Genomic DNA, 26625 nt, shown 5'->3' on the forward strand with positions numbered 1-26625 from the left:
ATTTTTTCAGGCTTATTAACATCAGACTTAGGCTTGGCTTACCCTGGTCCCTGAACAATTATAGTTAGGAAATGTAATTTCGATAATTACCCCTGATTTAGACTTAGTTTACGACAAAAATACGTTAAAATCAGTTGATTGAACGACAACTTAAGGTTAAGAAACCATCAGTAATAAACGTTCTAATGTGTGAATAGAATATAGCTGAAAAAACAAATAACTCCAAAGGTCTTGAAGAAGGGACCCACAATGATTTAAGGTGGGGCCTCGTGGGGTTCCGAAGTCTTGAAGTTGAACGGAGACCAGAAAATGGCCACATCTTTTTTATTATTATTTTAATATTTTTTTTCCATACCATGAATAAAAAAATATGGCTTCAAAATTTGCCATCTTTTTTTTTTTAAGTTGGAATAGAATATAGTATGGCATGAATGCGTTCATCTGACAAAAATCAGAACCGATTATATGATTAGATAAAGTTATAAAAAAAGATAAAAATACTGTCGAGGAACCAATAAAGTATGAAACAGATGTGAGTATGCCGGTTTAATACTTTTTTCCACGTTTATTTAATTTATAGTTTTTGATAAATTCATTTCATGTTTCTCAAGTCTCAAATCTCAACTATTAAGCCGGCACGTCATAGGCTTAAACATGGCGAAACATGGCTGCCATTTATTTAGTCAGCGGATATCTCTCGAAAACATATCTCGTCACCGGTCATCACTCATCACTTCTTATCATCGTTATCTGAATTACTTTTCCTTTTCTAATTTACATAGGTAATGATAGTGTAGTTAAAAAAGTTTTTTTATTTATTTTATGGGCAGTGTAGCAAAATAGTCAAAATGAAACTATAAAATTTTGTTTTTAGTTTACGTTTTACAATTTTTAGAGAAATATCCAAACAGGTTTATGTCTCAATAATTAATGTCTGATTTACCCTTATTTATTAACAAATTCGTCATTTTCTCTCTCTTACTTTTTTTTACATAAAAACTTCAAAAAACCATATCTATCTCATATGAACTCGAAATTGAGTGATTCAAAATCCTACGGATTCTTGACGCCGAGATCTTCAAAAACAGATCCATTGTGTTTGATGAAAAATCATGTTTAATACCATAGATGTAGAAAATCACGATACTATCTTAAATATGAAAATAACTGATTTTTTTTAATTATCGACATAAATATAAATTTTCATCAAACACAATGGGTCTATCTTTGAAGATCTCGACGCCACGAATTTGTAAGATATGAAATCACTCAATTTCGAGTTCGTATGAGAAAGATACGATTTTTTGAAGTTTTGATGCAAAAAAAATTATTTGACAAAAAATAGGAGAGAGAAAGTGACGAATTTGTTAATAAATAAGGGCAAATCAGACCTTAATTATTGCCACATAAGCTATTTGGCTATATCCCTAAAAATTGTCAAACATAGGTTATATCCAAAATCACATGTTTAAAGTGACCTAATTAGTTACAAATCTCTTATTTTATTATTATGTCAATCATCGAAGTCATTATCTAACAAATTATAGGAAATCTACAAGGATTCTACCGAAAGGAATTTTTTTATTTTTTATTTTTTATTTTTACTTTGGTCACGACGGATTGAAGTGAACTATCATAGATTAAGTATATGAAATGTTTTCTTTTTTAATCTAAGTGTGCATAATTTTCTATTAGCTATCAGTCTTTTTTTTTCAAAATTTAGTGAACAATATTTAAAAAATTGCCTATAATTAGTATATTGACCAATAATGTTAAGATTAAATAACGAGTTTTGGGCGACAAAACTCCCAATATTATGCACCAAAAAATGAGTTCGTTATTGATGTTATCACTATTTACGGTTATTTACTTAAAATTTATCAAACATTGACTATTTAGTTATGTCAATCGTTTAAGTTGGCTATTGCTCTAATTTTATATTTATTATTCTTCTTATTATTGTTATAATAAGGGCAAATTTTAAGATATGCCTAGTAAGTCCGTTATGTCCATACCTATATGAGCTTTCACACAAGTATACCGAATGTAAAATAATCAAAACTCCACCGAAGTATATTCTGCATATAACTAAGAAGATTAGATAAATTAGCACTTAATGCCACTCAATTATCAAATGATTATCGTAACGTCACATGTTCATGAACATTTATCCTAATTCATTCGTGAGAATTGATAAACCCACGATCTAACACCATCCACTACTATAAAATGCATAATAATCCCAACATTTATAGTCTAGACACTCACACGTAATTCAAGTGAAGCAATAAATTCTATCGTCTCCACTTCATTTATTTTCAACACGCTCATTTACTTTATTTAAACATTTTTTTGCATTGAGATTAGTCTAATATAAGAATAAATCGGTCTAGATTGCCATTGTGATTGTGACACTAGTCTATGTCGAGATAGTTATTCTATTTATTTGTTGCCACCACAATTATTTTGTAGATTGGTTGATAAAGTTAGACGAATAGTGTTTGATGATCATAGATAATACCATTCTTCAAATGAATAAACAAAAACAGAACGTAAGCTTTTATGGAGAGACATGCAAGAATACCAACATCACAATGGAACAAAGTCCAACTAAAAGAATATAAGCCCTCGACGCTTAGGAATTGAGCATATATAACAAACCAATATTGTTTGATCGCAAATAAGCATTAAGGCTCCAACTCAAAGACACATGATCTCTCCGAAAACAATCGGTTTGTTGTAAGGGACGAAGCTTAAAATCTACATTGAAGATAGATACGAAGCCATAAATTAAATCCAAAGAGAGTCTATTTGATAAAAAAAAAAACATAAAAATTAAAAGGCACGTACAATTTGTTCTCATGGGAGTATGGGGAGGGAGAAATAAGAAAAAATATAAATTAAAATAAGAGTCAAGTTCAAATTTTTTTTTTCCCTTTAGATTTGGGCTATTTTTCAGATCCAACCCACGACATTTTTTGGAAGCCGCTCATCGTCTTCAAGCTTGTACAACTCCTTCGTTCTTAAACATTTGGGTCTGCACTTCGCGGCTTCGCAACCACCCCTACGTTGTTCTGATCGGGCTTTTGGCTTTGGGTGGCTTTACGTCGTGTCAATCTTCGGTGACTGAAGGTCTTCTCAGCCGCCCTTCTCAGGCTGTTGGCGGTGGGTGTCTCTTCACGGTGTTGGTCTTTTGCGACATTGGCTTTGGACTGTGGTTTGCTTTAGATTTGTATTTAGGTCCGGATGTTATTTGTCTTTAGTTTCGGTGTTTCCATTACATTCTTCATACTTATTGTTGTTGTATTATATTTTGATTTAGAGAAGGGTTAGTCTCGTCCACTTTCACGCTCAAAAAATTTTGTTAGACTTTTTTTCTCTATAACTTGAAAACCTATCTTCATTTTGATCAATAAACCGCGATTGGTTGGATCTCTCCACCATCTATCAAGAGATATTTGAAAGAGTTTGATGTCCGCTCTATTGTTATTATGTCTCTTGTGCACACATTAACCTTTTATTTGTATTTTGCGTTAGCAATTGATTTTTTTTCCGATTTAGGTTTCTATGTTTCTTTAGATGAAGAAAGTCTAAAATTGTAATTTTTTATTAATAATTCAATTTTACATCATTCATCATACATCATGTCATCAATTATATTGAACATTTAAGCACAAATTACAATATATAATCTTCAAACATCAATATTGCGTTTCCTAATGATTGAACTCGTACGAGCATATTCGATGCCTTAATACGGTGAACAACCCTCGCTTTTTTCGCAGAGGTCACTTCACAGATAGGAGGTCTTATTACCCAAGCTAAGTCAATTGGAGATAAAGTCTAAAGCTATATTTGTAAGTATTATCCCCCAGCCCATTTCCTAAAAAAAAGCCAACAACTGATTTAATATAAAATTTTGATGTATCCAAAATTAAAACTATCAATGAATTTTTATATTTTATTTAAAATTTAAATTATGTAAATAAATTACAATTCTTATTAGTTTATTTTAATATATAATTGAATTGGTGAGAATCTCTTCGCTCAACGCAAAAGATAAAAAAATTAGTGCAAAAGCTTGTATGCGGATTCGTCAAGAGAAGGAAAAGAAAGCAATAATGTTTTTGTGGACCAATTGAGTTGCATGGTTCGTGGAAAATACTATTATAGAATGGAATCTTCGGAAGAAGGGTGCGTTCACACTGAACTTTTGTTTACTCATTTTCTTCTTTTATCTTAAATTACATATATACCCTTAAGCGAGATACACTTGTATACAGCGCTCTCTTTCTCAATCTCATCCTGTGTGCGGGCTTATTTCTGCTTGTATTCCACGGACATTTTATCTGTTTAGTAAAATGAAATATTTAATATGTATTTCACGCCATATAAGAACTTAGTGCAATATCTTCCGAATAAAAGAGCAGGAAAACTTTAGTTATAGCAAAATGTACTTATATACTTTATATGACTAAATACACTTCGGTACACGATATATTAATATTAAATATTTGTGTCTAAAATTTAAAACAAAGATAAAAAAGAAAATATAAACTATAATTTAATAGAAAGACAGACAATTATAAAAGGAATAGAGTTATAACTGCTATAGCACATGTTTGAATATGGATATCTACAAATTAGTTTGCGAAACTGCTATCTTAAAATTTCGAGTCAAATTATTGTTGAAAAATTTTAATTGACAATAGCCTTCCTTATTAGTAAATTGATTTATAAACTTAATTAGAATTGACTGATACGCTTATACGCTTTTAATTTTCCTTATATATGATAATGATAATAATAACTGCAAACACACATAAAAGATAACATAGTTCCTGGTAATCATCTATGAAAATAATTAATATAAGTAAATATAAAATGTATTACAAATAAAGTTGTTCATATAAAACCCAAAAAAATGAGATCCAATGATTCAGTCATATATTTTTGCGGAAATGAGAATGTAAAAAATGTTATCGGAAAATTTCATATATAGTACCATGACAAAAAATTTCGATACCACTTTTATGATATGATTTTTTTTTTCCATTTGTCATTTTTCCCATTATTTCAAAAAATAAGATATGCGGGATCCTATATGACTAATTTCAATTATAAACCTCTTTCTTATAAAAAAACATATTTTTAAATCTTTATTATGTTATCATCTTCTTTCAACGAAAAATGAAAAAAATATATGTAATTTTTAAATAATGAAATCACTTACTAAAAAAAAAACCCTTGACGGAATCAATTTCAAAAAGCATCAACATTTCAATTTCTTACGACCTTAAATATATGTATGTTATTAAAAATAAAATAGACTAAATGTATCGATCACTTTGATATTTATATAATTCAATATGATTGAACAAAATATACTACTCAATTGGGTTCTTCATCATTTCTTTGTGAATTCGAAAAGACCATGCACTAAATTAATTTGTAAAAATCGTAGATTTGCTTTCATGAACAAACTTTATTTATTTAGAAGTTTTCCAAAAAATATAATACGTATGTTTGAAGTTTCAAAAACTTCAAACAATAACCACTGATTTACAAATCTAGATATCAATTCAAATCTTATCGATTTCCGCTATACATAGAATAGAATAACATCCAATATATCGAACTTATTGCCATCTGATCCGAACATTAAGGGTAGTTTAGTCAAACAAAAATAATAATGCGATCCGGATATTATTCTTTTTAATACAACACAGTTTCTTACCACCCCAGAAGTGGGACCCACCAACTTTTCAGCATTCCTATGAAAACAAAAAACCTGCCTCAGCCTCTCCATTTTTCCTACATCCAATCCAATCACACATCGCATTTACCTCTCTATTTATTTATTTTAAATATTACAAAAAAAATATAGTTTTACTTGTTCCAAATCGCACACTCACCCGAACCTTGGCCGTTCGTCCCATTTCCCTAGATAAATTAAAGCCGTCCAAATCAAGATCCAACGTCATCCACACGATCACGAAGCATCCAACGGCTGAGAGCAAAGTTACTAGAATATTCTCATCCTCCAACCCCCTCTCTTCCCTTTATATACTATCTTTCATCCCTTTTCATTAACCAATCCACTTCCAAAGCTCGTGCCATCCTCGCGCCTCTCTGTCTCTCTAGGGTTTTACATCTCTCATTTCCTCCGAGGTTTGTGATCGACGAGCTCGATTTTCCTTTACAGACCTTGTTTTTCACGATTTCCGTTAGTCTTTGCGAGTTGTTGTGGTTTTAGCTCTGATTCTCTGCGTCGAAGCTTAAATTTTCGTATGTTTCTTCCTGATCTGAAGCAGAATCAGCGATCATGGTGAAGTGTTACCCAACCGTGAGCGAGGAGTACCTTAAGGCCGTCGACAAGGCGAAGAGGAAGCTCAGAGGTTTCATCGCCGAGAAGAACTGCGCTCCTCTCATGCTCCGTCTCGCGTACGTCTGAAATCTCTCTCTGCATATATAACCAAACATGTTAGCATTTATGTTTTCCTTTCAGTGATGTCTGTGTGAATGTATGTTTTTGCGATGTTCAGATGGCACTCTGCAGGGACTTTTGACGTGAAATCGAAGACCGGAGGACCGTTCGGAACGATGAGGCACTCAGACGAGCTGGCTCACGCCGCCAACAACGGCCTTGACATTGCCGTCAGGCTTCTCCAGCCGATCAAGGATCAGTTTCCGATCCTCTCCTACGCTGACTTTTATCAGGTGCGTCATAAACCCTGGACCAAATGTTGATTTCGTAGATCTAGGTTTCAGAATTGTTTGTATTGATGTTTACTAATTTTAATTGCTGGATTATAGTTGGCCGGTGTTGTTGCTGTTGAAATTACTGGTGGACCTGATGTTCCATTCCACCCAGGAAGAGAGGTCAGTGATGATTTCTTATCTAGTAACGTTTCGGATCTTAGTGATTGTGTTAGGCGGCTTGATTTATTTTTTGTTAGAAATAAAAGTCAACGATGTTCTTACAATTAACAACTCTCATAATGCTTTGTTGAATATGTTGTCTCCTTGTTTCCTTTTACAAGACTAGCCTATTAGTGGCCGAACATTCATTTTTGTTCTTCTAGAACTCTAGTTAGACTATTTTGTTTTTGGAATTGCTCGAATGATTTAAAGAGTTTTGCGTGCCCTGTGTTTTTTCAAATCTCAGTGTTTTTCTTATTCTTTCGCTCAGTGTAATACATGTCGCCGATTTAGTTGTGTAATGAGTTTGGTGTTCTGATTTGAATTTTTCCATTCGCCTTTATAGGACAAGCCGTGCCCACCACCGGAAGGCCGTCTCCCTGATGCTACCAAGGGTAAGTGCTCTAGAGATTCATTATCAAGTGGAGATTTCTCAGTCTAGAGCAATTGATGAATTGTGTTTCGAAGTCTTATTTGCGTTTCTGCGCTGCAGGTTCTGACCATTTGAGGCAAGTCTTTGGTGCTACCATGGGACTCAGTGATCAGGACATTGTTACTCTCTCTGGTGGCCACACTCTGGTTCGTCACTTGGCAATGCTCGTACAATTTGACTTACTAGCATTTGGTTACTTTCTCTTAACATTTCTGTTGATAATGATGCAGGGAAGGGCACACAAGGAACGCTCCGGGTTCGAGGGACCTTGGACCTCAAACCCTCTCATCTTCGATAACTCCTACTTCACGTGAGTTATTTGGCCGGGTTTTTTTAAACTTGAGCTTGTTTTATATGCTTTTTTTTTTTTTTTTTTTTTTTGCTTGTGTTCTAGTTATTAATCTTTATTTTTTGTTGGTTTTAGTGAACTCTTGACTGGAGAGAAAGAAGGCCTTCTTCAGCTCCCATCTGACAAGACTCTTCTGTCAGACCCCGTCTTCCGCCCTCTTGTCGAGAAATATGCTGCGGTTGGTATTCTTTTATATTTTATTTTATTTTTATGTCTATCTGAAATGTGATTTATATGTCCAGACTTGTTAATCACATATGTTTTTACAGGATGAGGATGCATTCTTTGCTGATTACAGCGAGTCTCACATGAAGCTCTCTGAGCTCGGGTGAGTCTCTTTCGCTTTTATTTTATTTTTAATAATTTGTTTATATTGCTGTGTCAGCTCTGCTTCCTTTTCCTTTTCCTTAACCATGCTATTATTTTTCTCGCTGATGCAGATTCGCTGATGCTTAAATCTCTCCGGCATTGCTGTCGAATTTCCAATCACCTGTTTCTGAATTCAGCGATTGTTTCCTTTGGACTGCAACGAAAAGGAGAGAGTTGAAGTGGAAGCAGGTGTTGGATTTTCTTATTTTTTTTTTTTTTTTTGGGTTTTTACTTTTGTGGGATATGTATGAAAACTTGGTAAGATTGAAGTACTGTGATGCAGTAGTCCCATCTTTTGATTAAATAATATCCATAAATGTCAGTCTCGGTATTGGGTGGTCGTTTATCATTTTCTCACACGTGCGCGCATAGAATATCATAGCGATGATTCGTAGCTAACTCGTCTCATACACTAACTCGTTATTTTAATTGGAAGTGTTAATAATTAAAAGGAAATTGTTAACGACAAAGATGAACTTGTGAAATAAGGTAGTTTGCTTATTTTCCTCTACGGGAATAGAAAGGAAATGAGTATTGTACAACAGGAAAAGGCCTTAAAAATCATGGGCTTATGAATAACATATTGGGAGAACTTTCATCTTGGTCCAATTATCTGTCCACTCTTAGGAACGAGCCCAACTAAGCAACTTTACTCATAATGGAATTTCAAGGAATTCCATTATGATTTTATCCGAATTTAGGTATCAAATGTTCCGGTTGGAACATTACAAAACATATATTAAAAATAAAGTTTATTGTCTGAGAAAATTTGAAAAAAATTCTAGTAAACAGTACTGGAACTAGAACGATACTAGGAATTATGTTTCTTGTAGTGCCGAAACGTACCAGAATTTCGGTATTCGTAAAACTGGCGGAGAATAAATTATACGTTTAACAGATCATTTTACATAACAAATATTGTCATATAGTAATTTAATTTCAAGAATAGTGCTTTAGTTTTTCATTAATAAGAGTAGACATTTTCATTTCTTCAAAATTTTCATCAAAGGCTCTGTATCAAGCTCCCTTCGACAGAGTAGATCGTAGCATTCGTCTAGTGGAATACGTTGTTCCAAAGCTCGCACTAGCCTCTAAATAGGTCTTTAGGTCGCAAAACTATCTAGGGTAAAGTTGTTAGAATTTTTAAAGTTTTATCTATGAAATCAATAATTTTGGAGATTTGTAAGTAACTAGGCCAAACATTGATTTTGGATCTAGCTTATGTTTGACAATTTTTAGCGATATAGCCAAATGACTTATGTGTCAATAATTAAGGTCTGATTTGCTCTTATTTATTAACAAATTCGTCACCTTCTCTCTCATATTTTTTTTCAAATAATTTTTTTTGCATCAAAACTTCAAAAATTCGTATCTTTCTCATACGAACTCGAAATTGAGTGATTTCAGATCCTACAAATTCGTGGCGTCGAGATCTTCAAAAATAAACCCATTGTGTTTGATAAAATATTATGTTTAATGCATCATAGTTACGTTTCCATTTTTTTTTTGTTTTGATAATTTCAAAAATTTCCAGTTATTTTCATATTTAATGTAGTAACGTGATTTTTCTACATCTATGGTATTAAACATGATTTTTCATCAAACACAATGGATCTATTTTTGAAGATCTTGACGTCACGAATCCGTAGGATTTGGAATCACTCAATTTCGAGTTCATATGAAATAAATATGGTTTTTTGAAGTTTTTATATAAAAAAAGTGTAGGAAAAAAGTAGGAGAGAGAAAGTGACGAATTTGTTAATAAATAAGGGTAAATCAGACCTTAATTATTGTCACATAAGTTTGTTGGCTATTTCCTTAAAAGTTGTGAAACATAGGCTAAAAACAAATTTCATAGTTTCATTTTGGTTATTTCGCTACGCTGCCCATAATTTTGTTAGAGTAAAAAAATGGGTTAGGCTGCAGATATGGTTTTTAATTTATCTCATTTGAAACACCTTCGATAAAATAGATTTAAAGTTATAGTATATATAAAATTGGTATTTTCTTTACTAAATATATAATTGAGCTTGGTCCAAAGGCTTCTCATGTTAGTTAGACTAGAGAGCAACTTGACTTGCTCAATCATAACACATATAATATATATACACATATATTAAAACATTAATACATAAGGAAATGGACAAGCTGTTAATTTCCCATCCCATTCTCAACCAAGCTGTTAATTTGGCCATTTTTATTTGTGAGCCCAGGTGTACAATAATAAAAATACCCTCATATTTTCTAAAATTATTTTTTCACCAACTCTTTCTTTATGTCTTTCATCTATTTTGCTTCAACCGCTCAATTTATCCTCCTAAACTTCATCTCTCCACATCTCCAATCTCATCTTTTTACTAATAGAACTGTCAAAATTATCATTTTTGTTGAGAATAGAAAATGGGTTATCAAAATTCAAAAACTAATAGATCCGTTCATTTCCCATATATATATATATATAAAGTTACTAATTGGCTAAAAATCTTTTAACAAAATATAATAATGTTTTAATATATTTTTTTCTTTTTCTTTCCTTTTGATTTATTTATATATAAATAAAAAAAAGAAATTATATCAACCAGCTAAATAGCTACTCTCCATTAAAATTATTGCCAACCAAACTATTTACAGAATTAAAAAAAAAAAATAGTCCAACGTATGCATATGTCTCCATTATATGATGCATGTGTCGTGTCTTAATTTTTTGCTACTTTTTTAATTTTTTAAATAGCTGGGCTACAATTAAAACATAAGGGATTTGAATGAGTTATATACCTGACTCGTGCAAACAACAAGTTACTTAGAATATAATGCGAAAGTTAAAAGATACAACCAATCACAACCTGTTCACAATGTAGAAGATAGTTCTTTAATCTTTATGTACGCATTTTAAAAGTACTCCAATAGCATGATAGTGGAAGAAGGGTAACCATAATTTACTTCGAATATAATGAGCAAGCTAAGAAATCTGTTCACGATGAAGAAGATAGTGCTTTAATCTTTATAGACAAATTTTAAAAGTACTCCTATAGCATGAAATTTGATGAAGGTTAATCAGTCTCTAATATAAGACAATACAAATAAAGTGGACATAAAAAAAATAAAATACACATAAACAGATAAAAATGAGAAAAATTATAGCCGGATGTTAATACCTATATTAGTATTGATTAATTAGTGTTGTGTGTAGAGTGAGAAACAAAAACACAAGTTAATAAAAGTGGTGAAGATTTGGCGAACACGAAATATTTGCAGTCTCAGAAGCTTCACCCACATCAAATTATGGCAAATCTAAAAAACCACGAACCTGATATCGCCCATGAATTTGAAGACGACAAACTTTTTGGCCCGCCGCCGCTGCGTGAACGATCACAACGTTGCCCGTCGATGACAACCATCGCCGTACCAATGTTGCCAATGACTCTAACGGCACACTTACACAAATAGCGAACGCATAGCGTGATTATAAGGTTTATAATCTTAAGCTATTTTAGTCATTGATGACCTCGTGCATAGCGCACATAGGAAATATCCAACCATCTATCATACAATTGAACACGAAGGGAACATTGGGCTAATTCATCAACAACCACATTATAAGACCCGGGAAGAAACAAAATATTGAAATATGAGAGATTCAAAGTCATAATCTTGATGTCTCCGTAGAAGAGATGTGGCCACCCTTAATCGTTGTGATCATCTCCAAGAAATTCCATTGCAAAATGACACGATCACACCCGAGTTGACACTCCATAGTAACCCCATGTACGTCCGCCGAGGGCTTGCAAGAGGAAGGGTAAGACCTTGATTTCTAAAAGCAATGCCCAAAGCGGCGAATACACCTTTATAATCCAAGAACACGTAGTTTATGGCGAAGACGCCATCTCTAGGAACCATGGCCACATCAACGATGACAGCCATTAATCTCGTCCGAAGGTGGAACCCAGACCGGAGTTACCTTTGGTGGGTACCCATAGACCTTCGGTACTCCAAAAACTTACTGCACTCATCAGCCCTTCGGACGATCGTCTCTAATTTCTTGTAGTAACATTATTCATGCGAGTCCAAAATTTTCACACCAAAATAAAAAACAATTTCAAAATTGTATACCTCGATAAAATTCATAGCCTCCATTAAAAGGCGGATCGGCCAACCTAATTTTCTAGGCTTGTATCATCTTACAATAAAGTTTGTATGGTAGTTCTATTTAAAAAAATGGAGATTTAGTCAAATAGCCGATGTAAAATATTGGATTTGCAAAATAGCTATGATTTGTCTAAAATTAGTGAAATAGACAAAATGTGTAATACTCAAATTTCTGGATTAATTTTTTTGAAAGTGACAAACTGCTTAAAATAATTGTAAAAAAATTTCATTTTGGCGTAAACATAATTTGACATCGTAATTTTAACTTTTTTACTGAAAATTTGAAACTTGAATTATTTTGTTAATCAATTAATTTCAAATAATTATTTGGTATAATTGTTCCTCTTATAATTGGCGTGTGAATTGAGAATCAAATAATTGCTACATTCGTGTATATGTCAACTATCGCTGTATCTGTGGAAAGTATGGCAAATAAGTTAAACACAAATTAAATAAGTTAAACACAAATTGAAGTAAAACAAGTCATATATTGACCATAATTTTGCCTCGTGGCAGGAAATTGGAATTTAAACGTGTCGAAAAGATCTCCAAAAAAAATCCATATCACCTTACGTGAAAATCGTTCTCTTTTCTTGTGGATAATGTACTTATTTGGTGAAGCCATTGATTTTCTTTGCTCAAGTTTTCGCCATTTTAAACGTCCTCTTTGGGTAGATACTTTGAATCTTGATTAATAGTCTACACACGCGTTAGGCTTCTTCTTTTTTGAATTACCTTTTCTTTTATTCTCATCTCTTGCCCATTGACGAGGAAAAGTTGACTTAGAAAACAAAAAGAAGAAGGGCATTCTAGTCTCTACTGTAGTGTCGACGTAGATATCTGATTGAGTATTAGTTAAATATTTGGTTCCAATAAATTATAACTGAAAATATTGTTTGGTAAAGTACGGTTGATGCAAGTTGATATAATTTTGCATGAAATTCGTATCATTTAAAATGTGTTTTTAAAGTTAATCTCTATCCAAATATATCCTAGTTTTTAAATGTGCTTTTCTATTTTTTTTATCTTCTCATCCATATCCAATTTTAACTTCGGCAAGTGCATGAGTTCTATATCCAATTAATCCAAATCAGGAAAACTAAGATATTTTTTAATTAAATGCAAGAAAGTGACATTTTTAAAGATGTACGTTACCCATGAAGGAGCAAAGAAAGTTATATGAAAATAGAATTACATACGAGGTTAAATGGTAAAATACGTCTTCCTATTGGAGACCAAGTGAGACGTCTTCAATTATGTTGAAGAAAGCTATGCTCACGACGAATTACCATATTTGTTGATAACTTCCACGCATTTTCTTTTTTACCCCATAAGGTGACATGACATTATATTTATTTTTTTAAATTCGTTCATGCGCTGGGTTAGAGTCATTAGACCAAATGACATACTCTAGTGACGTACAATAACGACGGAGAAAGAAATCGCTTTGTACTTGATTGGTTTAGCGTATACATTGCAAAGGAAAATAAATGAGAGAGAGCATAAGAAAATATGTCTTTTTCGTGGATGACTTTAAGAATGACAATATTTTATTGGGAGAAATGGACATTAATAATGGTTTTAGTCTTTGGGTGCTATTCTAATTTTTATAATTTCAGAAAGGAATATATTAACCACTCACTTCTCATGGATTGGAAAAAAAAAATAATAATTTCCTTTTGACTACTAGAGGTATTCAGTTTTAAAGAAATCCTTTGACATGATCAGTTGTTTATAGGGTTAAAAAAGTAATTTAGTTGAAATCGAACTTGAGTTGACAAACTTATGTCAAAATTAGAAGTAAATCAATCAAATACACTAACATAGTCAATATAATGATTTTAAATAGATTTTAACCATCATATACCTGAATTTTAGTAAGGCATTGTGCTAATTCTTTTTTTTCCTCGCTCGCATATCATTCTCTCTCTTTTAAATCGCTATTACTTAGTTGCATTGCTCTCTCGGGTACGGATCACCATTGCTACTAGTGGCACCAACTAAGGAGAGCCCTAATGATTCACTTTTGCCCTCACTCCCTCTAGATCTCCTCCACGATGGCTCTTGTTTGCTGCCTATTGTATTACTTGGTGGTTCCACAATACTATGAAACTGGCAATTCCTCTTTGGCCTCTTGCAGTCCATTCTCACGACGATAGACACTGCTACTAACACAAAATCATTATTGGATTCATCTCTGCAATCCCTCCACTTTTTTTTTGAATCTTTTGATATTTTAACGCGGCTTTAGTGAGTTGAGACTACGTAGGCCGTTTAAATTGGACCGGAGCGAATATGTAGGAATTACGTGAATGTTTGCTTTTGAAAAATATACATGTGTCAATAACAGGTCGATGGTGACCATTGTTTGGGAACTTCTCGCTCGAGCTACGACGTCCCACGTCAAGACCTTCCATTGAGACTTGGTGCTAATGATGGTGATTTTATGGACACCCTTTATAAGAGTTGAAATTATTGGGGCCGTGCCGATTTCTTGACGTTCTGATTTCGTGTATTGATCATTGATGCTCTTCTTTGTGTAAGCGGAGTAAGAAAATATATATTTGTCCCTAAAAATACGGAGCACACATATTCTCATTTCTTCATGTCAACAAAACTACTAATTGTGGAAGAACATTATTGGCGTCAAAGGGCGTCGAGTCATTGGCTCAAGGCTATACATGTAATTGGCCAATAATCGAAAGAAGAAAAACAAAATTAATGGTGATCCAGAAAAATAATTTATAGCTAATGTCTTTTGTTGGTATTATGTTATGAGGCTTTTTTGTTGTCAACTAACACATCTCGGGACAAAGTGAAAAATTACCAATAATGGAGTTATTTATAAATACCCACTTGCAAATAAGAAAATCATTAAAAAAAAGCTTATCCAAATCACGAAGTCTTCCATAGATCTCTCGAACGTATTTTTATCACTAGGGTGTGCATCAACATCAGTTGATTTTTTTTTCTTTTTTCTTTTTTCTTTTCGGAGGCGAGATCAGTTGAGCTAATTGTCTTGAGTTCAATCATAATAGTTACAAAAAGAAGAGGTTAGTTATACTTATAGGACGAATTTAATTATAAACCTCATTTAATTTCGAAAAGCTGCAAAACCTTCATTTTCCCCTTGTTCCTATTGATATTTTACAAATTTTAATTTCTAAAATCTTAAACGTTTAGTAGACATATTTTAAGTTTTTAACCATAAAATAAATCACGTTCACTAGCAGGATCGCTTTACTTTTACATTACTTTTATATGAAAGAGAGTACACCACCAAAGCCGTTAACCAAAATATAAAAATAAAACCATTGAGAAAAAGAAAGGAAAGTCCGACAAAAATGACCGTTGACCTGGTTAATCAAATCGAGACCGCCCATCTAAGGCGGCTCTAATATCAGCCATACGATCATTTCTTTCATCGTTTAAAAAATAAAAATAAAGAATAAAAAATAAAAAAACGCGTTTTTCTTCATTTACCTCTCGCGCGCGTTTTCCTAATTCCTTCCTCATCACATTTACACACACACACTCTCTCTCTTCTCTCGCTATGGTTTAAAACTCGTCGCAGGTCGAATTCTTCTTCTTCGTCTTCACTCTGTTCTTCTGTCTAGTTCAACGACTTTGTGTGTAGAGAGAGAAAGTGAAAGAGAAATAAACGAAGTTGGAGTCCATCCAAACTCATATACATACACATACAGAGCTAATCGGAGTGTACGGACACACACATATAAATGGCTGACGCGGCATCGGGAAATGGAAGCTCCGTCGGTGGTCAGTTCACAGAATTTCCGGCGATTTCGTCGCACGGTGGTCAGTACATCCAGTACAACATCTTCGGAAACCTCTTCGAGATCACGAACAAGTATCGACCTCCGATCATGCCAATCGGTCGCGGCGCTTATGGAATCGTCTGGTATTGATTTTTAATTTTTTTTCTCTTCATTTTTTTTTTGTATTTATTTATTGGCGATTGGTTCGGAACTGATTGGCCTGGGTTTTGGTTGGTCTGTGAAGCTCGGTGTTGAATTCGGAGACGAACGAGATGGTCGCGATCAAGAAAATCGCCAACGCCTTCGATAATCACATGGACGCAAAGCGGACTCTGAGGGAGATTAAGCTGCTTCGTCACTTGAATCACGAAAATGTCAGTGTAATTAATCTTCGGAAACACATACTCATGGTTTAGAAATTTTTTGTTGATTTTAATTTTATGAGTACTCAAATCCGTGGGGTTTACAAACAGGTCATAGCTTTAAGAGACGTGATTCCTCCTCCGTTACGGAGAGAATTTACTGATGTTTACATCGCTACGGAGCTTATGGACACAGATCTTCATCAAATTATTCGATCCAACCAAAATCTTTCGGAGGAACATTGTCAGGTTCGTTACTGTCTGTTCAGCTTGTTTGCTTGGGCGTTTGGTTGTGTGACTTGTGAGAGACTGATTCGGAATTCTTGCCTCTGCAGTACTTCCTGTATCAGATTCTTCGAGGTTTGAAATACATTCACTCGGCCAATGTGATACACAGAGACCTCAAGCCTAGCAACCTTCTGTTGAACGCGAACTGCGATCTCAAGGTATGTGATTTCGGGCTTGCTCGTCCCACTGCGGAGAACGAGGACATGACTGAGTACGTCGTGACTCGGTGGTACAGAGCGCCTGAGCTTTTGTTGAACTCCTCGGATTACACCGCGGCCATTGATGTATGGTCTGTTGGGTGTATTTATATGGAGCTTATGACCAGAAGGCCGTTGTTTCCCGGCAGAGATCACGTTCATCAGATGCGCTTATTGACCGAGGTAAGATCAACTTATGCCCGCTTGAATGTTTTTTTTTTTTTTTTCATTTCATTATACATAGAATTGAGAAACTTATTATTTTTTGTACATTTTGTTTGCAGCTCCTTGGCACGCCGACAGAGTCGGATCTTGGATTCGTTAGAAACGAGGATGCTAGGAGATACATTCGGCAGCTAGCTCCATACCCTCGTCAGCAATTATCCACCGTTTTCCCTCAAGTTCATGCTATGGCCATCGATCTCATCGACAGAATGCTCACATTCGACCCGAATAGAAGAATCACTGGTACTTTTCTCATCCGATACAAGCTATTTCTTTAATCCAGTTTTTACAATGGAAAATGTGAATGGAAATCAGAATTCTTTATTGTGTTCTGAGGAAAAAGTCCTTGAGAATTTCTCACTCTTTGTTTTTTACACGTACTTCTCCGCCGAGGAACCTGAAATCCTAATTTTAGTTTTTCACTTTCCTTCAATTTTTTTCCTTTCCTAAGATTTCCTGGGTCTAAATCTAAACACATCAGATATGATCAGAAAATTAGTATAAACTCTTGTTCATAGTTCATAGTTAATAGCTCATACTAGCAAGATATATTTTGTTCTGAATTGGGCATGATAATTGGTGCCAGTAATGGCAGTGCAAATGATCTGTTGACTTTGTTTTTGGGTGGGTTTGAACACGCCTTTGAATGCACTAGTGTAGCTGGTCTTTACAGAGTCCTTTCAAAAGAAGACCTTTTACCCACTATCTCACTCCAATTTTGGGTCAATTTTTTTTTTTCAAAATTTTGACTAGTTAAACTCAAAGTCACACAGACAGACAATCATGTTTGTGTCTCGTGAATCAGACAACTAATCTAATACAGGTCATCTGAACAGAAAACATCTGTGTGCTGTGCTTGCCACAGCTCATATATTAACATATGGAATGAAACAAATTCCCAACCTAGCACAGGCTAGTTTGTAATTCCATGTTTTTTATATGTAGAGAAATAATTGGGTGGTGTTGTATATACATACAGTTGAGGAAGCTTTAGCCCATCCTTACCTGGCAAGACTACATGACGAAGCAGATGAGCCGATCTGTACGGTCCCATTCTCGTTTGAGTTTGAGCAACGAGCATTATCAGAAGAGCAAATGAAGGACATGATTTACCAGGAGTCCATTGCACTCAATCCTGAGTACGCTTGATCATCCTCTCCATATCACCATCAATAAAAAAAAACCCACGTTCAGTTTCCAAATTAAGACATTGTAATGTTCTTAGTCCCCAAGTTTTTGTTTTTTTTTGTTTGTTTATTTTTTATGGTTATTTTTTGGTTAATTTTATTCTACTACAAAAGTGATCAACATATACAGGAAGCTAGCAGTGGGCAGTGTGTATTGTAACTTAATGTACACCTGATAAATTATTTGCTTCGAATAATGTCTTGGGTGGGTTCACTGATCTTTTCGACGGATGACTCCAAATTTGTTGTACTAATAGGCCTCTAATAAAAGATTTTGAGGTCATCTTATCTTATTATTTTATTTTATTTTTTCCACTGGGATTTATTTCAACTTCTTTGTGTCTGTAATATGTATTCATTTGCTTGACTTTTTTACTCTCTCTTCTTCCCCTTTATTGTACACAGTAGCGATGATAATTGCTATGTAAGCTTAAATTAGCATATCTATACATGAAAAAATAGCAATAATAATATAAAAAAAGGCAAGAGAATAAGAACCGACCACCCAACACTTTGAGTAGATAATAACAGCAACAAATCAATTTGAATGATGAAGACAGGAAGAACACGGTAGAGTCAGAGAGGAAGTCTTGAGAAAAATTGTTGATAGAAATATAAAAAAAGGCAAGAGAATAAGAACCGACCACCCAACACTCTTAATGTAAATGTCATTTATAAAAATATGGAAGTCAAGGCTTTCTGTTCCATCAAGGGCCCATCTACGAGTCATTATAGCGTGATAGAATTGAGCACAGATGGTCGTGACTTTCTACTCGGCAGGAAGTAAAATCCAGCTCAATTATCTTCATATACCGCGTATATATCCTCAAATATTTAAAAAGTGGTAATTAAGGGCCAATATATTTACAGTTGAATATTAAAATTCTAGGACTTTAAGCGGATAAAATAAAGGGTCAAGCGGCTAAATGGCCAAATAGAACTTAAGGATTTGCAAAATAACCAAAGTTTATCAAGTATAAGCAAAATAGTCAAGTTGCGATTATTAATCCAGGCAGGATTAAATTTAATCCAGACAAGATATCGGGATTAAATTTAATCCAGGCATGATTAATTTAGTCCAGAGATTTTATTCAGCCTTAAAATTTAATCCTCGACCTTCTCCGATCTTCTTCTTCTCAGACCTCCTTCCAGTCACTGCAATCGCACAGATCTTACCTCCCGTCGGACTCTCCGTCACGGCGGCGAAGGCGAGGAGATCGACGGAGATTCGTGACTCTCCGTCACGATACGGCGACGAGGCGGGCTTCCTCGCTGGAAAGATTCGTCGCCGGAGCTCCTGCCCTCCCTCGTCGGCGAGATAGCCGCCGCCGCCCGCCACATGGCCGACCACCGCCCGCGGCCGGGCCCCGCGGTGCTGCGCATGGAAGTCGAGATGGTCCTCCCGGTCGACAGAATCCCCGGCGGCGAGGCGATCGAGAGTCTGCAGAGAGTGGTGGCTATTTTGGCTAACCTAATGAAACTATGACTATTTTGCAAAAGCCCTAGTTTGAATTGGCTAGTTCATGCCATTTTTCCTAAAATAAACTCGAGTTGATTATATTTGAAATTAATAATAAAAAGTATATTTAGATTTTAAATTTTGATTCTATGTTAGGGGCTATAGAAAAGTTGTGGGGCGGTCAGATATAGTATTTTTTTTTTCGTCCATTAGTAAAATAGTCAATTTAAACGTTTGATATTACTAAATAGCCAACGTTTGATAAATCTTAGGTAAATAACTATTTTCATGTATTTATAGACGTAAATCTTAGATAAATAATTACTTCCATGTATTAGGAGATGTCATTATTTATGATTATTTATATAAGATTTACCAAAAGTTGGTTATTTAATAATGTCAAATGTTTAAATTGATTATTTTCTTAATTTTCTGTTTTTGTTTTTAAGTGGATATAGATCAGATTTTTTACAAGTATATTTCACCTCAGACGATTACCAGGCCCGGCTCAGTGGGAGGGCAAAAGGGGCAATTGCCCAAGGCCCCCACCATTCACTAGGCCCCACCTAAAAAAAAATTAAAAAGATATTATATTTATACATATGTAGTTGTGTACTAATATCCTAATTTAAATGGAATTCTCAACTTAAAACAATCGAATCTGTCAAGGAGTTTTTGTTTGATTAATGAATGTCAATAGTATTGTGGTTTTCTTGGTACTTTATGCATAATAAAGTAAACATAAATACAACATTAGTATATTGAAGGATAGACATACTAATTATATCTATATTAAGTAATTTCAACTTTATCATTCTTTATCTCCTAATTTTTTCTATCGTTTTTTTATATTATAATTTTTAATTTCGGTTTCGTATTCTTATTTTCAACTGATCACTAGTTAGTATTTAATTGTGAAATTGAGTTTTATCCTAGAATACAGATTAGATATGACTACTGTGAAATATTTATTAAGATGTACTTCATTTTTATGATTTAATTTATCATTATTTAGTTATGTATAATTTCTCTAATTCTTTTAACTTATGATATTTTAAGGCCGCTTAATTTGCTTATCGTCCAAGGCCTCCGTATATGTCGAGCCGCCGGTATATCCTCAATTTTTATTATCATTATTATTTTTTTAAAATTCACAACATGAATTGATCATTTTTTTAATAAAAAAAATACGAAGAATATCATAACGGTACATCACATGGATGGAAATTTCCTCAACCAATAACCTCAGACGATTATATACTCAACCCATCGAAAAGTAGAGGAACTCTTCCTTACTCATTTTCAATATTCAAATTCAAGGAAGTAAAATACATGTTGAGTTGTGGAGCTTGATTTACCCGCAATGATTATGAATACTATGATGATCATGAGCAAAAATTATATCGTAATAAGAGTATTTAGTTAAGTGTATAATTTGGGAATTTCAAATTTATATATGTTAGTACTAATTTTATCTAAATATATTTTGTGCTCTAAGTTTTTGGTAGAGAGCGCGAAAGAGATTGTAAACACAACTCCCGATTTATTTTTTTTTTGTGAAATTTGCAATGGCAGAGTGAACGTTGCTCTCGCATTGAGAGTGAACCAATATAAATGTGTGTGTGTTTTTATTCTTCGTGATTTAACTGTCTTATTTTTTTTTGAACAACAGTTTACTGTCAGTGGAGATTGATCCCACAGCCTTCACTTTGGAAGTGGTGTGAAATTAGTCAACTTATCAACTAGGCTATGTTAGGTGCCACATTTAATTATCTTATGATTAAGTCGAATTTGACGCTCAAATTCTAAAGATATGATTGTTGTCTCCAAGCCTAAGGCTCAGCTGGGGCTTAAGCCCTCTCTCATTTTTTTTAATTAATTTTTTTGGTTAATTATTTACCCAACATTTTTTTCTCTTATTTTACTCTGAAAATTTACAAATTAGTCGTTCTTGAAAAAAAATTCACTTTAGCCCCCTCTAAGTTTTGAGTACATGCACCTTCTTTTATTCGTGAGGTTAAGCCTTTATTTTATCATGTAATTGATAGTGACCATAAATATTGATAATATATCAAGGAACATAGATTCTCTTTTTTCGATAAGAATAATTATTATTTTTGTCGAGATTTTATTAGTCAATATAGAAAGAGAAATTTCATAATGTAGACCCCTTAATATGGAAAATTATCAAGAATGAACTTTTTACTTGTAAAATATATAGAAATGAACTTTTCACCACAAAACGAAAAAATACCCTTTAACACATTTAAACTTAAGCTATTGTAGTATATTAAAAAAATCATTTTAAACTCTATCATTAAAAAAAATATTGAATTTCATCATAATTTATCACAATTTATCAAAATTACAGTAAATTGAGGAAACCGACCTTTTTTGACAACGACGACTAAAAAGAGTCGCTGTTGCTTGTAATTCAAATAAATTTTGTTAAAATACTATAAATTACGATGATATTCAAAGGTCTTAGAAGTCATCGTAATTTATTTGAATTACAAGCAACAGTGACTCTTTTTTAGTCGTCGTTGCCAAAAAGGTCGGTTCCCTCAATTTACCTTCATTTTAATTAATTATGATAAATTACGATAAAATTTAATATTTTTTCAATGATAAATCTTTGCAAAAAAATTCAGTTTAAATGCCTTAAAAGAGTATTTTGGTCCGTTTTGTGTAAAAAAATATATTTTTGGATATTTTATAAGTAAGAAGTTCAATCTTGATTTTTTTTAATAAAGAGTTTACATTATGAAAATTCTCTATAGAAATTGAATCGGAATGGTTTTCTTTCTAAAAGTCACTTTGCAGGGTGTAGAATTCAGCATTTTAGTTTTTTTTGGAACTTCAATACTTTACACTATCAGTTATAATTAAGATACAAACCAAAATTTGAGATAATCAGTTATAATTAAGGTACAAACCAAAATTTGAGATACTGGCTGCGTTTGGCACATCTTATTAAGTATGTTTTTAGTTTTTTCTAAAAGCCCAACCGTTTTAAAGTGTTTGGTAAAAACAACTTTTAATTAAAGTTGAAAAGTGCTTTTGCAAAATATAAAAGAAAATTGAAAAACTAGATTTTCGTAGTTTTTGGAAAAAACAGTTTTGTTCAAAAGCAAAATTTAAAAGCGTTTTTTTTAAAAGCAAAACTATGCCAAACACAGTCACTATCACGTGTAAATCATGATGCAACTCTGATTTTACGTGTAAATCACTATGGCCCGGATAAAACGTGGATAAATTAGAAGAAGATGGGTTAACGTTATGAATAAATTACATACATCAGTACTTAAAATACATATTGTCCACTTTGAACAGAGACGAAAAATAAAATAATATCAATAGTCTAATAAAAATAAGAGTGACGTTGTGCATATGGTTGAAATGTTTGAGGTTAATTGTCTTTTCGCTAGAGTAGGCAATATTGATACCAAATCATCACATGATAATACGTTTTACAAAACGTCCCACATGACGATTATAGTTGTATGGAAGCCAATACATAAAGAGAAAATTGAAAAAATATGGTTGAGCTTCAATTATTACGAATTAGTTCACTGTCCAAAATTTTGTAGGTGAGAGGAGTGCTACATATTGGAATGACAAGGACGAGAAAATGAAAGCCCATAAAAACATAAAAACTAAATACCATAAACAGATTTGAACGGAGGCTTAAGGTCCCGGGCCTTAATTTGGCTCCTTTTTGGGTGGTGGTGGTAAAAACTCGTTATAGGAGTAAGACCTGTGAATGTACTCTTTGGAGAGTTAAAGCGATCCAAAGACATTGGCATAACAATATCAATCATTATACCTAAAAAATATTATGAACCATGTTAATGCGATTTCTCGGATTATATTTACAGGTCACGTTTTTTCGATTTTCGAAAGGATGGTGAAAACTTGCTATCATCTTGAGAGTCTTTCTAATTAGTGAATATCTTTTGGTTTATATTGCAGCCATATCACAAGGCACACCACCACCATATATTGTCTGTCACCACCACCAACACCACTCCATCACCACATGCCATGACTTTGACAACCGGCACTAATAAACTAATAGAAAATCAACGTAAATAATATTTTGAAACTTTGAATAATTATTTGGAAGGTTTATATATATACTACTGCCAGAGTCATTATTGCCACCATAATCATCTGAACTTGTGTATCTCGAAAGTAAGGGTATGCGAACTTCCTTATTCACGACTTGATTGATATCAATTCTAAGGTTTGAGCCTCCTGAGATCTACTCTGATTTCCGGGCTGTTGTCATCATATCAACTAAGTGCACCATATATAGCTTATAATTTATACAATTTTGGCCACCCGCCGTATCAAAAGCCCTTTCAATAATATTCACTAGACTCCAAACAATCGAATTTGGTACACAGATTTAACCGATCGCAAGAATTCACTTCAGATATATATATCCCAAGAAAAGCAATGAAATGCATGGTTTTATCATCACCATGTCATTTACATATCACCAGTAGTTTGAGTGGGACATTATTTACGACCGTAGTCATGCTCATACCATCAGTGATCAGAATTCCCAATACATATATATACATGTATATATATACACACACACATAAATATTTTAGAAAAGATGCAGGCAAGATCGAATATGCAGCTTTTGGAAGCGCTTTGAAATTTCATGGATTTAAACAAATTTAAAATCCGATTCAGTTTATGTCAAAGTTTGGTGATCCAAATAAGTTTTGTCAAGAACTCTCTGAATTGTATGAGACTTAGTTGTGGATGGATTGGGCCACTTTTCTACTTTTTGAATTTAGGGCTACCATAGACCTCTGACATCTTTTTTATCATCCCACATTTGTTTTACATTCAATATATATGACACTCACGAGTAAGCTTAGGCTTGCATATATCTTCAGCATAATTACTGATTATATACCAGGTAACATATACTAGCAGAGGATCCACGTGCTATGCACGTGGCTTTTTTATCAGCCAACATATATTAGTTTGATTTGATTCTTTGAATATACATTGCCTCTTTTATATATCCTATAAATAGGATAAACTTTACTTTGTTACTTAAGCGGTTGATTTGTGCGTGGCAGTAGATTTTACGCAACTTTGGTTTTCATAAGCAACGGGGTAGAAGATTTTTATGACTATTTTATTTTTGTTCTTTTGCAAACCCACCAATTGCAAAATGTATATCTATTAGAATATTCAATTGTTTTGCTAAGCACACATTTAGCTAAAGCATCAAAATGTTGGTCAGCACCAATAATATGCCGCCTCATTCAGGTACTTGACCACATGTCATTACCTAATTGAAATAAACAAAAAAATTAAGCACACGTACATGACAAACACAATTGAGGCGGTTTAATAGACTTGACATGTTAAAGCAGGCATGTTGAGATGTTATATGTGTAAAATTATAATTGGCTCTGTTCTAATGCAGTCATTAATAGTGAGAGAATTTAGCTTTTTTTTTTATTTTTTTTTTATTGAAATACAACAGCCAGCCCAAACAATCGCATCGAAATTACGATCCTCGCGGCAACAATTTATTATTTTCCAACATTATTATTCCGATCAGAACGAAAGTTGAGAAAAACCCTATTCCTCATCCATCATATATACTCATCGCCGCTATAATAATCGAAACCATCGTCCTCCTCGTCCTCTTCGAACACAAACTCATCATCGTCCCCGTCGAAAGACCTAATGCAAACCTTGTTGACGAACCAGTTGATACTCTCGATGGCGTTCATTCGGTTGGCCTGAACATACTCAGCGCTGAAGGGACGACCCAGAAAGGGAAGCAAGTGAAAGAGCACGAGCTCGTCGGGGACGAAGTCGGAGACGAGGACGTCGATGCAGCCCAGAGTGTCGTCGGCGAGCTGATAGAACTTCACCTTCGGAAGGGACAGAGCTCGCTTCACAGTCCCTTCGTAGCCGTGGAGCTCGAACCAGTTCCACAGCGCCACCACCTCCGCCGACGAGTTCCGATCCATATCCAACGACTTCGTCATCCTCTTGAACGCTCTTCGCTCGTCTTCGTACACCACTTTCACGTCCGTCGCCGCGAGACCGTCAATGAAAGAGTCGGCGAAGTACATTTTTTTTTTTTTAGGGTTTGGAGATAAGTTGGCCAGGTCATATATATAGAGGCATAGGAATAACTAATAAGTGCTGTCGTTTTATTGTCGGACTAGGATTTGAACGCTTATATGATTGCACAAAAGCTTTATTTCTAACCCGAAAACAAATGCGCTAAATGTCGGCGAAATTAATTTATTTATTAATATCTCACTAGAGTCGGTCTAGACCTGTCACTGACTGGAATTTAAAAGTCTACCCAGGAGACCTATTTGATTGAAAAATTTGAAACAATATATATATATATATATATATATATATAGATATTATACTGAATCTCTGATATTTTGTCATATTAAAAAAACAAAAAAATAGAATGTTGTATATGCTAGAATATAAGATTATTATTGATGCGTCTGTTTCCATTAATAAATAGATAAATAATTTATCGATGCGCAAAATTTCCTCAATATCTATTTAAGGCACAAGTACTAAACAGGGATGTCTTCACAAAAATTATCAACCCTAAAAATAAATAAAATGGAACGGGATTTAATTTATGGGGAAAACTTAAGAAAATTAAGATATGTGATAAAGTAGATGTTTTGTTGTCTTTTAGAGATGTTTTAACAAGTTAAATTACTAATTTATCAAATTAATATGAAAAACTAAAATATAAATAAAAAGACAAAGAATTGATAACTCACTTCAGTCAATCATGTTTAAGTCTAGAGAGAGATGATACTTCAAGTGAAAAAAACTTTCACTAATTGGTAGAATAAGTACAACACTGAATGATCACTTGTCAAGTTTT

General features: G+C 33.7%; 2 protein-coding genes across 4 annotated transcripts; both read left to right on the forward strand.

Annotated features, from left to right (window-relative positions):
* The first annotated feature begins 6044 nt into the window (after nt 1–6044).
* On the forward strand, nt 6045–8429 carry LOC149382017 (L-ascorbate peroxidase, cytosolic). Of its 3 annotated transcripts, none has more exons than XM_089630110.1 (10): nt 6045–6171; nt 6315–6444; nt 6546–6720; nt 6817–6882; nt 7268–7316; nt 7415–7500; nt 7585–7664; nt 7779–7881; nt 7973–8031; nt 8144–8429. In XM_089630110.1, exons 2-10 carry the CDS (start codon nt 6326–6328, stop codon nt 8157–8159), a joined length of 753 nt encoding a protein of 250 aa, XP_089486236.1. In that variant the 5' UTR covers nt 6045–6171; nt 6315–6325; the 3' UTR covers nt 8160–8429. The 3 variants fall into 3 exon arrangements, with proteins under 3 accessions (XP_089486236.1, XP_089486238.1, XP_089486237.1); XM_089630111.1 differs by having other exon boundaries at nt 6084–6171; nt 6312–6444; XM_089630112.1 differs by lacking the exon at nt 8144–8429 and having other exon boundaries at nt 7973–8035.
* A 7299-nt stretch (nt 8430–15728) lies between these two features.
* On the forward strand, nt 15729–18584 carry MPK3 (mitogen-activated protein kinase 3). The gene is made up of 6 exons (XM_089630109.1): nt 15729–16137; nt 16239–16368; nt 16468–16605; nt 16692–17024; nt 17126–17309; nt 18046–18584. The coding sequence occupies exons 1-6, from the start codon at nt 15956–15958 to the stop codon at nt 18213–18215; spliced, it is 1137 nt and encodes a 378-aa protein (XP_089486235.1). The 5' UTR covers nt 15729–15955; the 3' UTR covers nt 18216–18584.
* The last annotated feature ends 8041 nt before the right edge of the window (nt 18585–26625 follow it).

Source organism: Urtica dioica, chromosome 11 (assembly GCF_054948205.1).
Source record: "Urtica dioica subsp. dioica isolate 48M chromosome 11, U.dioica_male_clone48M_v1_H2, whole genome shotgun sequence".
Lineage (NCBI taxonomy): Eukaryota > Viridiplantae > Streptophyta > Magnoliopsida > Rosales > Urticaceae > Urtica > Urtica dioica.